Source organism: Triturus cristatus, chromosome 11 (genome assembly GCF_964204655.1).
Source record: "Triturus cristatus chromosome 11, aTriCri1.1, whole genome shotgun sequence".
NCBI lineage: Eukaryota > Metazoa > Chordata > Amphibia > Caudata > Salamandridae > Triturus > Triturus cristatus.
Genome location: NC_140594.1, coordinates 733,694,684 through 733,709,265, shown reverse-complemented (window position 1 = coordinate 733,709,265; position 14,582 = coordinate 733,694,684). Strand labels below are relative to the sequence as shown.

Sequence of the window (14,582 nt, the reverse complement as noted above, 5' to 3'; positions counted from 1 at the left end):
TTTTCCAGATTGCATGTCGCAAAGTCACTATGGCCACAACAGAGGCAAAGACCCCTCGTACAGGTCAAATGTTAAGCCATCACCGGAGTCTTATCGATGGATCAACTCGCTGTAAAAATTAGAGTTCCCTCGATGGATCAACACGCTATAAAAGTTAGAGTACCCTCGAACAGGAAGACAATAAAAATAAAAAGAACAAAAGTACCAGAGTCTTTGCTAGTAGACAGCTCGACACGCAACACATTTGACAGGAAAAACTTCCACAACCGTGATCTGTTTGTGACGGCGTTGTAAAGGAATTCTCTTCCGGGATTGAAGCCACACAGAAGATTTCACTTCCTCACTCGGGAGCCGACGTGCTGACGCCACTAATAGCCGCGTTGCTGCGGAGACGTCTGCAGACGTGATAGGCTGCTGCCCCACCAAGCTTCCACCAATACGGTACGCACTGTTCTAATGCGTCATCATTCCACCACTGCGCTCGCCGGGGAAACAACTTCTGATGCTGTAACACCACCTTGACTGCCCGATCGGCGCCAACTCTTCGTGAGCAGGTACTCCTTACTCCTTCTTAGCTTTCATCAGCACGAACTCGTGTTAACACCTAGGTTGTCTTCTTTTGCCGCATAGACATCCCCCTGAGCGTGAAATCTCTTTCCAAACCCTCAGGACAGGGGCGGTAGTTTCTTCGATTTTGCGACCCAGCCAAAACGTCTTTTCACATCATCCTTCGGCTGCACATTAAGGATGATTTCCCATTTCCACGTGTGACACAGCAGCACTGCAGCAAGTCGTCTTTTCTTTCTCAATACGCTCTTTTTCGCGTATTCCGTGACGCACTTCTCCTTTGCTTCACCGTTGCGATGGCTCGCCCACTCATCGCCAAAAATTATGTTATAACCCTATTGGATTCAATGGGTTGACCAAAGACTTGTTAGAAAGATGCAAGCTTTATTGTAGGTTCAACGAGCCACCGCTCCTCACTTCCAGTGCATCAGAGGTCCCAACTGTCACAGAGTAGAATTCATTGACATAATATTCTCATGACAACCACAGAGAATATTCAGCTCACCTAAACAAGCATTGCTAGGCATAACATAGTGCTATAATGTATTCCCCAATGATGATCATCAGGAGATGACTCAATAGTATGTGAATCATCTGAGGAGCAAATTAAGGTCAGATTTTGTGTTTTAAAATGTTTTTTAAGGATGATGAAGATTACAGTGTACAAGTGACATGCTGCAGGTGGAAACCAAATCATCATATCAACAGCTGATAAACAGGCCGTTTGGAGAAGAAAACAACATATGTCGAAAAGCTTCTCGTCTTCTCCGAGGAGTGGATGATTACAGGTCTCTCTCTCTCCTGCTTGGTGCATAACAGCATGCATGCTCCTGGAAAGATACTGGTCACCAGGGAAAGGTAGGCAGCATGTGCCTTGAGGACACATAGGTCATGACTTCCTGCAGAAGAGTATGAGTGGAGTCTATCATTCTCTCCGCAAGGGAGTTTAGCGGCCCCTCAGAGGAATGCATTTCAGCACTAATGAAGGTTGTAACAATTAGTTGCTAAGCTACGGTGACCAGGTTTTCAAAATGAAACCATAGAAATAGGACTTTGTTTTGGCCAGCCGTATCATGGTCACTGAAGGACTACACCAAAAATACTTAAGATAGTTATAGATACATATATAATTTGAAACACTCATTCCCCTGTGTGTGATGTAACCAGGAGCGGGCTGCTAGTGATCCTGGCCTTGCGTAATGGGACACTGACTCACCCTTCATTAAATCCGGCTGTGCTGCATGAGTGACACGAGGCAGCACAGCAGGTAACTCTTCTAACAACTTAACTTTTTTCCTGTGTGAAGACAGAGTTGGTGGAAACATGAGCCTACCCCCACTGTAATTAATGTGCATGCTCACCCGACCCTCTCTCAAAAACGGTGACATCTTTCTTGCAGCAAATAGTGTTGGGATGCCGGGACATTTCTTAAACAATTGGGTCTGTCCAGCCTAATCCGGTAGGTCTCATCACTGTTAGAACTGGAGGTCTCTAATTGGCAGAGCCATTGCTTCTAGTCAGGGTAAGGGATATACACACTTCCGATAACCCCTGCTCACCCCCTTGGTAGCGTGGCACGAGCCGATATGCTTATCCCAAAGGCAATGTGTAAAGTATTTGTACTCAAAACACACAGTAACACAGTGATAACACCACAAATGGACACCACACCAGTTTAGAAAAATAAAGTATCTTTATCTAAACTCAACAAGACCAAAACGACAAAAATCCAGCATATCTGTAGTAAAATAGCACTTAAAACAGTTATTTCAAAAATAAAGCTTGTAGTAAACAAATAGCTGTATTTCACTATCAGGACATGTCACACACACCTGTACATGTCCTACCTTTCACATACACTGCACCCTGCCCACAGGGGTACCTTGGGCCTACCTGAGGGGTGTCTTACATGTAAGAAAAGGGAAAGTGAGGATCTGGAAAGTGGGTGCACTTGCCAGGTCGAAATGGCAGTTCATAACTGCGCGCAGACACTGCAGTGGCAGGTCTGAGTTACATTTACAGGGCTATTCGGGTGGGTGGTACAATCAGTGCTGCAGGCCCACAAGTAGCATTTGATTTACAGGCCCTGGCACACGCAGTGCACTTTACTAGGGGCTTACCAGTAAATCAAACATGCCAATCATGGATAACCAATCATAATAGTAATTTATACAGGGAGCACTTGCACTTTGACACTGATCAGCAGCTGCAGAGTGCCCAAAGCATCCAAGGCAGCAAAAATGACATCCAGCACAGTATCCAAAATACAGGAAGAAGAGGCAAAACAAATAAGGGGAACCACACCAAAGATGCCAAGTCTAACAATCACCTTATGACAAATCTAACTGTAAATCAAGCTGACACAAGGTACTTGTACTTAGGTTACCTGGATACTATTTGGGATAGCCTTAAACTCTGTTCTCTGGATCTGTTTGAGTGCGAGGGACAATTTGTGCTTCCAGATTTTATGTAGCTCATATTTTTAAGGTATTTCGGAGAATACCGAAGAAGTGAATTTCTCATTTTGCGAAAGTTAGTTCATAAGAGAGAAGGTGTGGAGTGAGTTTGAGGTAACAGGGAGGCATCTTTTAATGTACCTATCCTGGCTCCATAAATATAAACTTATTTTACGTTAAGTATACTAGAGAGGTGTACCATTGTACCGGAAAATGTCATGGGCTTCCTATGAAGGAGCTAATGGGTTGCAATGCTATCCCAGACCAATTACCAGTGGTATAGATTATTTGCAAACATTCCTCTGATGTTTGACAAAACTCTCTAAGTGGCCAAAGGTATGCAAAGACAAGCATTTTGTGCTTACGGTGCCACAGTTATAAACGATAAATCATTGACAAGGCTTAACAATAATGAAGCCCCACTAGAAGGAAGCTTATGCTTCCTTCTAGTGGAGCTTCTCTTGGCTGGTCAGATTGGACTTTTCCCACAAAGAGCAGGATTAGTACTTATTTGCAAAAGGAGGGCCCCTGTCTACAGTAGGGTTGCATAGGCGCTGGAAGTAGGGGTGCTATAACTATGATGGAGTAAAGAAGATAAAAGAGTAATAAAGATGCATTTAAACTTAGATGTTATCGTCTCACATTCGCTATTGTCCAAAGGCAGAGTGCAAATGTCAGGCTGTGTGTTCTGACACAATTGCTGCTTATTCTTTTCTCATGGACAATGGTGTTTACCTTTCTTTCTCTGACTACAAAGTAAAAGGATTTTGTACAATGAACTATGTGAACTATGTGACCATCTTACTGATTTAAGGGAAGGGAGAAAGAAAAGGATGTAGAATGTCTATTTTTTCCTAACACACATCAAAATGTAAATACGATTAGATGAACTCTACAAATATTTCAAACTTTATCAGAAGTTAGGAAAGCATATATGAAGCACAATTTTTGGGAGTTCTGAAGTGTAATGGAAACAAAGGTTTTAATATGATTAAAACAAACCAAAACACTTTACTTGGTGATGTGCAAATAATAAATATTTGCTGACACCCCAAACCTTACCTATTGTGTGTGTCCCATAAAGCTTTGTCTGGGCAAATTCAGTAGCCATTGAAATGGAAATTGTCTGAGATAAATTAAGGAGTAGTGATGCTGATATTTTTCTGTGTTATGTCTCGGATCTGCATGGCATAGTCAAGATGGTTATTTCCTAGCTATACAATTAGAAAGGAATAGGGGCTACAAGTTGTCTCACCCTAAATACCCATAATACTTAAAGTACTTTATACATGGGCAGCAACATACTGCTCTTTAAAGTGTCCCTTGTGCATAGCATTAATCATTCCTCAGTGGATTAGCCTTGAGAAAGAGTGGCCCAAAACGAAATTATGGATAAATTCCCAAAATTCTAAAACAGCTAGAGAGAAAACTCTACTAAGGGTAAATATCACTGCAGTGGTGCAGGTAGTATTATCGAGGCATGAAGAAAACGTGTGGGCAACATCAGGCCATATATTATGTGCAATATTCTATCACTGTATTACAGTTACAGCAGAGGTGATGGCAATTTCAGGAGAGATTTAATGAGCCTGCTCATCGTATCATCAAACGTGTTTAATGATGTAACACACAAGGAGCAAGTGGGCTTGTGGCTAACACCATAGAAAATATTTGGATTGCAAGGATGTTATAGTTAAGGTTTCTATAGGCTGACTTCTTGATTGTTGACATAGGCTTTTGGTGCTGGAAAGGATCCGTTAGTGAAATAGATAGAGTGAACACTATAGTGGCAATAGACTGGTTTCAATGGCTCTCCCAAAGGTAGGGGCATATGCCTGTAATGGCGCATACAAGCTACCAATAATGGAGGAGCATTGGAATGCACATAGAGTAATTACCATATTTAAGACTGCATTTAATATGTCCATCTATCACTTTGGTACTGTCACGAACAAAAAGGTCTGTACCACATTCTATCCACAGGTCACTAGAAGGAGGGGAATGGTTAGGGGTGGTAATTGTTACACATGGGTAAGGCCTCTTTTAAGTAATATTGATATACTTAACATGTTAACCCACTTCATTGACTCCATTCATTTTCAAACTTCTGACATCCCATATATTAATTTACTCATACTTCATCAGTGGATTGTATTTTTAAATTACATTATGCTCTAAAAGGGAAGTCCTTACATAGATGACCAAAGTATTCAGTATGAACTACTCCCTGTTCAACATGGTGGGTAAATTCTCATGCCAGCTGACAAGTTGTACTCCTGATAAAGGTTTGTCGGCATAAGTGCAGTTGGAAAATTGGTGTTTTGAGCATAGTGGACGATGTAAATTGTTGTGTGCTTTCATACCCATGCCTAGGGGATTTCAGTGGATTTAGGCATATGAGGCAGAACCTTAACTAAGATTTTAACTGTGTTTTTTTTCAGTGAATTTTACTGTCTATTTATGATGGCCTTCAGGCATGCTCAGCGGGGGTTGGTGCTGGGTCTAAGCTCTGGCCAGGCTATTCTCCAAGTCACTGCTGGCACCCAAGCCCCGCTGTGCATAGTCGGGTGGAGGACAGAGTCTGGCCTGCTTCTGGGTCTTCTACAACCCTGCTGCAGATGCCCAACCTGCACTCCGCATGGTCATTGGTGGTGCTTAGAAGATTAGGCACAGGACCTGCACCCAATCTACAGAGAGCACTGCACAGCCTGTGTTGGGTGCAGGCTACATCCTGCCATCCAAGGAAAGCCAGACACTCATCGGAGTTTGGTTTTGCTTTTATTGTTTTTTACACAGCGTGATACTCAGAAATCAAAAGTGACTCACAAGTCAGGCACACAATGGAGGTTGAATTCAGCATCTGAAATGGCCACAAATAACCTCACAGTTTGACTCTGATGTACCAGTCACATCGTTATCAAAGCTTTTTTCTCTGGAGTGCTTTGTATTTACCACACGTCTTGGTTTTCCTGACCACTGACCTTTGAGGGTGGCACACCAGTGACTGTGGACGTTTTTTTCACAGCACAATACTCAAATTTTAGGATAGTAGAAAAAACATTGTACACTTATCTAATAAATCAAATCATGTAAAAAATTCAAAATGTGATTGACAGGATTTGTGAATCATGACTGACATGTTAAAACAACAGAGATATTCAAAAGTGTTCTGCAACTTTTGTAAATGCTTATATCTCATACACTAGTAAAAGGATTCACCCTGAACCACCAAAAGCCCACTTTCTGAGTAGAATTCTACTTTCATGTCAAGTTTGGTGTAAATCCATTCCACTCCAGTTGTACCCATGAGCAAAATGTCCAATGGGAAAACAGTTCTTTTTTCACGCACATACCTTTTTACCTTGCATATATCTTCCTGAAACTTGGCATGCGGTAACTTATCCGGCTGAGTTAGTAGAGTTTAATAATTAGAGATTATCCTGCACTCAAAAGTAATACCTGTAAACAAAGTTGGATGAAGTTTACACATGGGCAGACACATACACACAACGCCGGGTTTTCAGAAAACCTAATGTGGCTTCCTCAGAAGAAGGTTTGGCCATGGACAATGACATAGCACCTTTTTGTATACCGGTCTCTCAGTTGGCAACAAGAGCAGAAAAATCAGCCACTTCTACCATGGAAGCCTCAAACTCTACTGTGACTTTTTAGCGGCAAGCCATGCGTCAAACCGTTATCCAGACTTAGACATTTTCAAGCAGAGCAAACACACAAGACTCGCTGAGGACAAGAAAACAACAAGCGAGAAGGGAAGAACACTGAGGAGTCAGACGAAGACTTAGTAATCACTATTTCTTCTGTATGGCTATCTAAATTTGAGAGGTCAGTGCTAAACAAAAGAACTTCATACATCCCTATTTACCACACAACTTCTTTGAAGGATGAAATATCACTATTTAAATGTATGCAGAAATTACGTCTATGTTTCTTTTTCACAATTCACCTCCCGGATAAGCTTTTTACAATGAACTAGAATATCAGGAATTCAAACCCAAAAGCTCATTAATGGCTCTGAATTCACACTATATTCTGAATGCATTTGAAGTTCTAGTAAAAAAAGGATTTACAACGACTACAGTTTCACTCTGCATGCCAAAGAAACGGTACACAAGATGAACAGATGGTGGTAAACAAGGCCAACAGGAATCAGGACATCATGTTTCAATCAGCAGATAAAGGAGGGGCTCTGGTTGTCATGGACAAAGCTTATTATGATCATAAGGTATCCACACTGATGGATCAAGATACATATATTCCTTTGGAAAATGACCCTACAATAGCATTTGTGAAGACAATGGTTATCCTCTTGGACAAGGCTTTGGAGCTAGGATGTATTACAGAGAATACTCGCAACTCCTTACTTACAGATCACCCTAAGAGGCCACATTTGTATAAGTTGCCCAAAATTCACAAAAATGCAATAAATCTACCATTCAGACCCATAGTTTCGGGATGCGGCTCACTGCACAAACCATTGAACAATATCTGGACAATTTTCTTCAACCTTCGGTACAATCATGGAAATCTATTCTGTGATACTACAGATTGTCTGAATCGGCTCATGAAACTGGAGAACATAGCTCATTAAAATGTTTGGTTGTACACAATTAACGTCGTAAACATCCATTCCTCATGAAAAGGGTCTGGAAGCAGTTGAATGGATGTTACTCAGAAATTAAGGGGTTCAATTCAACAAGATATTTTTGCTTGAACTGTTGCATTTTAGTTTAATCCATTGCTACTTTTCCTGGAATAATAATTTTTTTCTACAAATGACGGGACCCTCCATGGATTTTTCTGGAGCACCTCTGTATGCAAATATCTTTATTGCTAAATTTGAGCAGCAATCTGTGTATGAGAAGGAAGCATGGACAGATAATCTTTGACATACATAAGATTCATTGACAACATCCTGTTGATCTGGAAAGGCACACACAATCAATTGGAGGACAACATATATTTTCATGACAGAAGTTATCCCTTAGACACCTCCTCTCTAATTCTAGGGGGACAGCATGCCTTTCTGCTGCCCCCCCCAATAAATATCTCTTTTACTTCATGTCCACAACACCTCCAATTATCACAGTAAACAGTAGCAGAGACTATTTCATTTCTGACATTTCAACAGCCAACCAATCAAAAGGCCTGGGGCCTTTACTACTTTCAGTCTGGAAATGTTTAGTGAAGACTTGCTATTTAGGACCTGATGCATTTAACAGCGAACAGCCCACCGTTCCCCCATGGGGAGAGTTGGTTACTCCATCCCCATGCTGACAGACTGCCTGACAAATCTATAAATGACTGCCAAGCAGGCGGTCATGTGTAAAGGCATTGGCAGGTACCGCCGTCACAGTGGGACTTTCTTTTTTAAAACAAAAAAGATTATGCTTCCCTTGCAATGGGAGTCTGCTCCCATGGCGGGGAGGACATTATAGAGATTTTACTGTTCTTTGCCACCAGGTTCTACCTGGCGGCAAGGAATAGTAAAACATGACTGCATGTCCGCCCATCTAAATAAGGTGGGCAGACATGACGCCATTTCTCCCTTAGTCCCCAGGGTCATCAGAGAAGTTTGGGCAACATGGCCAAACTTATGGTCCATCCACGATTAAATTTGGCAGGTGGAACCCTATATTGGATTAGAGATAACTCTGTCTCCACATCCTCTTTGCCAATACATAAATCCATTTCTTAATTATGGCTAGTAATGGCTTTTACTAATCCCACAAGAGCTTACTAAACATGCACAGAGAAGGGTGCAAAAGGCCAGCCCCCCACCCTTAGACATTGGTTTGGTAAGTATCATTCAGATTTTGATCCTCCCAGGTTAATCAGTCATTAGATTACTGCAAATGTCAGTCATGACATACAGGGTTTCTCCCCTTCACCAGTGTAGTCATTCCACTAGAAAAGTTACTATGCGAGGGAAGAAGTTCTCATTTTCTTCATCCGTCTGTTTTAATCATGAAGCCCAGGTCCTCTGAAGAGGCAAGAGTGTGGCAAGCATGGTTGCAGAATTGATGCCAGCTGCCACTGTGTTGGAGAGGGCAAAGCGTGCTGTGCTTCTATTTTATTTATTTATTTATAAATAAGAGTTCCACCAATACAATTTATGGTTCTCATGCATCCCCTGAGAAGGTGGATCCCATTAGTAATGCAGCACTTATTAGGCACCAGAGGTTGCCCCCTCTGCTGAGGAGGACTGTGGGAAGCAAAGCACCTATTCAATGAGATACATAGGATGATCTCCGAGACACAGTTCACGAGGTGATAAAGGCGTAGGCGCAATAAGATAATTAAACACTGGGCAGGAAGTTACATACTTAGGTGTCAGATTACAAATTGGCAGCTACAATGGACATGACTATATATTTTTTTTAAATCTACAAACGTAGAAAAGAGACTACCAGGGCACAATGACTAATTTTAGAAAACAGACTAGATAGAACAATGAAAATTATTTTGGTAGTTAAGTTCTTTGCCCCTTTTCAGTACAATTTACCTGGATTAGATCATTCAAGTGCTGAATTTTTGTTGAGATCCCTTTGCTCGTGGAAATGAGTGAAGGATATGCGAGAAAGGAAAAGATGAATACTGCAGAGGTATTTTATGTCCTTATTTTCTGACTAAGATTCCCTTTGTGACAGACTTGGGCCTATATGTATGAATGGCTGTGCAGGCGATTACATAACACTGCACAATTATATCTGTGCCACAGGGCTCTTATAATGAGAAGTAAACTGAAGCACTGCTTTGCATAACTTGCACAATCGAGGAAAGCCATAGCAAATAGCATCAAGAATCTCATTTAAAGGTGTTGGTTAGACGCTCCAGCTGCCTTTGAGTTAGAGGAAGCACCACTACCACATAGGTGGAAGAAGAACAGACAATTTAAACATTGACAACATGGTGGCAGTTATTTTCCCCAGAGGTGGTTTTTGCCAGCATGGTAGGTGCCTCTTGGGAGGAAAAACTTTGAAAGCAAATTCACCACGTCCAGTACGCAGGATGAAATTGCTGTCACAACATGCAGGTACTGGAAATGTACAGCTAAGGTTGGATTGTGTTCCCTGTATTTATGTACCAATTGTCCCATTTTGAGGTCTTGCTTGACAACACAGCCGCCTGAAAGACCCTTCATTTATAATAAACATAACATGGGCTTGGGGTGCAGCTCCCTTGACCATTGACCTATTTGGATCACCCCTCCTTCATCCATTGCTTTTAACCAGAGCCAGTTACTGCTTGAATCTGTCCAGCTGTTGTTTGTATATCATTCTGCCCCATAGGAAGGGGATTCATTTCAATTCATGAGGCATTTTTTCATCTGAAAAATACACTCAATCAATGCACATTTTTGTTCAATTCAACTCTTTCTTTCATAAATGTGTTGTATACTAAACGGAATTCTTTCTTGATATTTCTTTTAACTCTAACACCAATTTTATTCTTTCGTTACATCAGTATCCTATTTGAAATCTGCAAAAAAACATGAGTTCTGGATAAAATTGGACTTTTAGATCTGAATACTACTATGACAAGGTGAAACGTGTTAACCATCTAAGAAGTCACCAGGAAGGGAATGTCAGGTTGACATTGAACACATCAATTATAGTTTCTTTGCAAATTCTGGAGGCAAAATCTTTTCATTTTTTTAAATTGGATGTCACAAATCCTTGCACCACCTAGGATCCAGCATGTATTGTTCCCCAAGACAGACTGTTACATAACGACACATGGTTCCTTATGAAATGTATGCCCTATCTATACATGACCATGTTTGAAAAATGCCATAATGACTTCTTAAGAGGCCTTGGTTTGGGCATTGACAAATGCAAAATCAAAAATCAGAATTTTACTAAATCTCAACAAACTTTCAGAAATTAATGAGCTTAGACCTAAAGTTTTCAGTCATCTAATATTCATCATTAACCTGTTGGAGTCAGTTCCACTCAATAAATTGCTATCATAACAAATGATCACAGTTTAATTTGAATATATATTCTATTGTCTTATAAAACATCAGACGCTTGAAACTAAACCTGGTTGTATATATGGCATAAATGTTGATGTTTGTTCTCCTGTGGCTTACAGGTCCTTCCAGCAGTGTCAATGACCCTAGCGGCAAAGAAAAGAGGCAGCTGCAACTCTAGGTGTGGGGTAAGTTCCACAGTGAGACCGTGCAGCCATATTTAGCTGGGCAGTGTTAAAGATAAGAGAATCCATCTATTTGCCATGAGTTCTCACGGTGTTTCTGGTGATGGTGTAATGCAAACACAAGGAGATGATGAATGGAGCGCTGACATTTTTCAGACACTCACCCCCAGTCACAAATCTGGGTTGAATCTATCAGCCCAGCCCGAACTGCCAAGCCAGGTTTTCCCTGGACCATAAACAGGCATCGTGTAATGCAGCGGAGTGGTATGATAAAAGAACTTACTTAATCATTTTAAAAAATGTGATTCCTTACATATGTTTCCTAACCAGGTTATCAGAAATATTTTCTACTCTGCTTTATGTTAAATGACCCCCATCCTCCTTGTTTGTGTTGTGTATCTTTGAGGAGAGGTTGTGTCTCTTTGTATGTCAGAATTGAAATCAGGTACATCACAACAAATACGTACATAAAAAAGAATGAGATGGAAGGAAATGTTGAGTTTCATGTATGTCCTGTGATTTGCGTGATATGCTTGACTGACATCCATAAAAGCTGAATATTCTCAAGATCCCAGAAGACGAGTAATGGTATAGGTTCACATGAGGGAAATTGAGGGAGAGATGTGGGCTAGGGGCTGGTCCTGATGCTTCTGGAGCTGGGGACCAAGTCTTGGGCCGTGGCTTAGGCTCAACACCCTGGGCCATATTATCTAAAGCGAGCACTGTGAGCTCTACGTTTAGCCTCAGTCTTGGCCACAGTTCTGGGGTGACTGGCGTCTTAAGTAGATGAAGAGCTGGAGCTCTTCATCTACCATCTAAAACAGTGGTAAATGGTTGCTGCCTTTAAATGGAAATGTAGCAGCATTTGTTACCATACTTAAAAAAAACAACAAGAACATACACAATCACATAAGGCAATATAGAAACAAACAGTCAAAACAGAAATATTCACACAACTACTTCAAAACAATACAACAAAATTGCATTGCGACAATGAAGCACAGAAACACAATAGGATGAAAAAACTGAACACATGACCGCCAAAACTAAATATCCCCCAAAAAACATGCATTAGTGTTGTTATCAAATGTCACCACTTCTTTAATGCTGTTTTCATAATGTTGGAGCAAGCCCTGCCTCAACTTGCCACTAAGGACATTAAAGAGCAGCAGTCAAAATTGTTTTGTGATCTGTCCCCATATTGTTTTGGTCTGGTCACTTAACATTTCCATGCTTAAATAAATGTGGAATGTTGTCTGTTGCAAAGTGATCTAACACCTTTAGTGCTAAGCTTGTGCTATATAACCCAGCAAAAACAAAAAGGCTTATCCACACTGCGACTGCAGATGCACTGCATCAGAAAGGCAGCACCATGCATCTGTGGGCTGTGACCATCACACCCTAAGGCAGCTCATGCATCTTAACTATAAGGGCTGTGGTAGCTTAGGCTTGTGTACACTGAAATGGCTGTAGCACCCATGGCATTTGCACATTGTGAAGACAGTAGCAGCACTGATGTCTGCATACTGTGAAAGGAATGGCAGCACTTGCAACTCCACTATTTGGGCTGTAGAAATGCTGTATAAATACTGCAGAGCAGTCATCTGTGCACTCTGAAGACACTGGCAGTTCAGAAACTTTACTATAAGCAATGTGGCAAAATAGGCTTCTGTAGGCTGAGATGGCTGTAGCAGCCAAGCCATCTCCACACTGTGAGGATAGTGTTGGCATTGGCTTATGTGCATTACAAGAACTTTACTACATCTATATTTGCATGGAATCCTTGTGGTGTTTTTACTGTTCCTCTTTCATGTCCCTTTTGCGTGGATTACACAACGCAATGGGATTTGGTGGTGCACTCATGTCAACTTGATAAAGTTTACCAGTAAGTAATCTTTGCATTAGTGCATTTCCTTCTCCTTTGTCCCGTTACTTACTATATGAGGATTGCCAAAGCAAATGTTCCTTCAAAATAAAAATAAGACAAAGAGACATCAGAGGAATAACCAACGCTTTATTTAAAATAATGTCTAAACTGCTCTATGGAAAAAAGAAAGGAATCATGATCACACTGGGAACATTTAACACTAACGTCTAGGAGGACATCAAACTCAAAACAACTTCTCTTCTAAAAGACAACTCAAAACCCTGAGCTATGATTAGCCTGAATTGAGGTATAAATGTGGAGGGGAAGACCAGTTGGATGCTCTGCAAACATCAGCAATATAAACAACTGGCCACTCTCCCCAAGAGGCTGCCATAACTCTAGTAGTGAGCTTGGATTCCCTCTAGGGATATTTCCATGATCCTTCTGATATACCAAGGATATAACAGATTTTATCGACCTCACTAAGGTGGAGGAAGTAGACTTTCTGCCTCTCCTCGAGTCCAAAATTAACAAAGAGGACATCAGAAATCCAAAACCTGGCTGACCTCGTCAACTAGATATTGACTGCTCTCATTACAGCGCCTTGAGATCATCACGATGAGTAGCCGCGCTTTACAAACCCCTGATTGATTGACTGATTGACTACATCCAAAAGGTGAAGTGAAAAATCAGGGTCATCCCAATCTCTTGAGATAATGTAGGGAGAATAATCTCCTGATTCCTATGAAAAAGGGAGTTGAGTTTTGGAAGGAATTTGAGGCCCAAAGTGAGAACAATACGATCTACAAACACCCTCAAATAAGGATGTCTGCAGACTACAGCCCTTAATTCACCCAAATATCTTGCCTTGGTAATGGCAATAAGGGAAAAGACTTTTAATGCTAAAAACTTCTCAGAAACAGTCTGAAGAGATTCAAATGGGTCTTCTTGAATAGTAGACTGAATTGAAGTTAGACCCCAAGAGGGAAAGGGATGAGAAACATGAACCCCTTAAATATTCTGGAAATTAAAGGTTATGTGGAGGATAGGTCCTCCCAGGGAGATCTGGAAGCTTTTATTGAGGATCATTGTAACTTTAGTGTGGCAACCACCAAACCCCAATCAAAAACCTATACCCCTACACCAAATATCAACAGAGGCCGAATTATGGGAGTAGGACCTGTTGGTTGAAGTCTTTCTGGACACCTGCAAGGAAAAATAAACTTAGAGAGCCAAACATCTTCACAAGAACCCCTCTCTCTTTACTTCGAGATCGATAGCCTTAACAGGGCTATCGTGTCTGTAGGAAGAGGGGTATATGCTTCAGGAAGGATCTATTCCGATTTCATCTGAGGAAGTCTCAGAAGAGGGAACATTAGTTTCCTGGTCCAAAATGGGAGAACCCAGACTATTTTGAGCAACTCTCTCCAAATTTTGTCCAGTAACTTCAGAACTGAAGGTATGGGAGGAAAAGCATATAGAAGTCCCACTGGCTATGGGGAGGGAAAGCATCC

At 41.2% G+C, this 14,582-nt stretch overlaps 1 protein-coding gene across 1 annotated transcript in view; it reads left to right on the top strand.

Annotated features, from left to right (window-relative positions):
• Positions 1-14,582, top strand: part of TM4SF20 (transmembrane 4 L six family member 20) — a 54,089-nt gene that overhangs the window by 20,320 nt on the left and 19,187 nt on the right. The window contains exon 2 of the mRNA XM_085634386.1: positions 11,139-11,204. Within this exon, the coding sequence (XP_085490512.1) occupies positions 11,139-11,204 (66 nt within the window). The remainder of the gene's footprint in view (positions 1-11,138; positions 11,205-14,582) is intronic.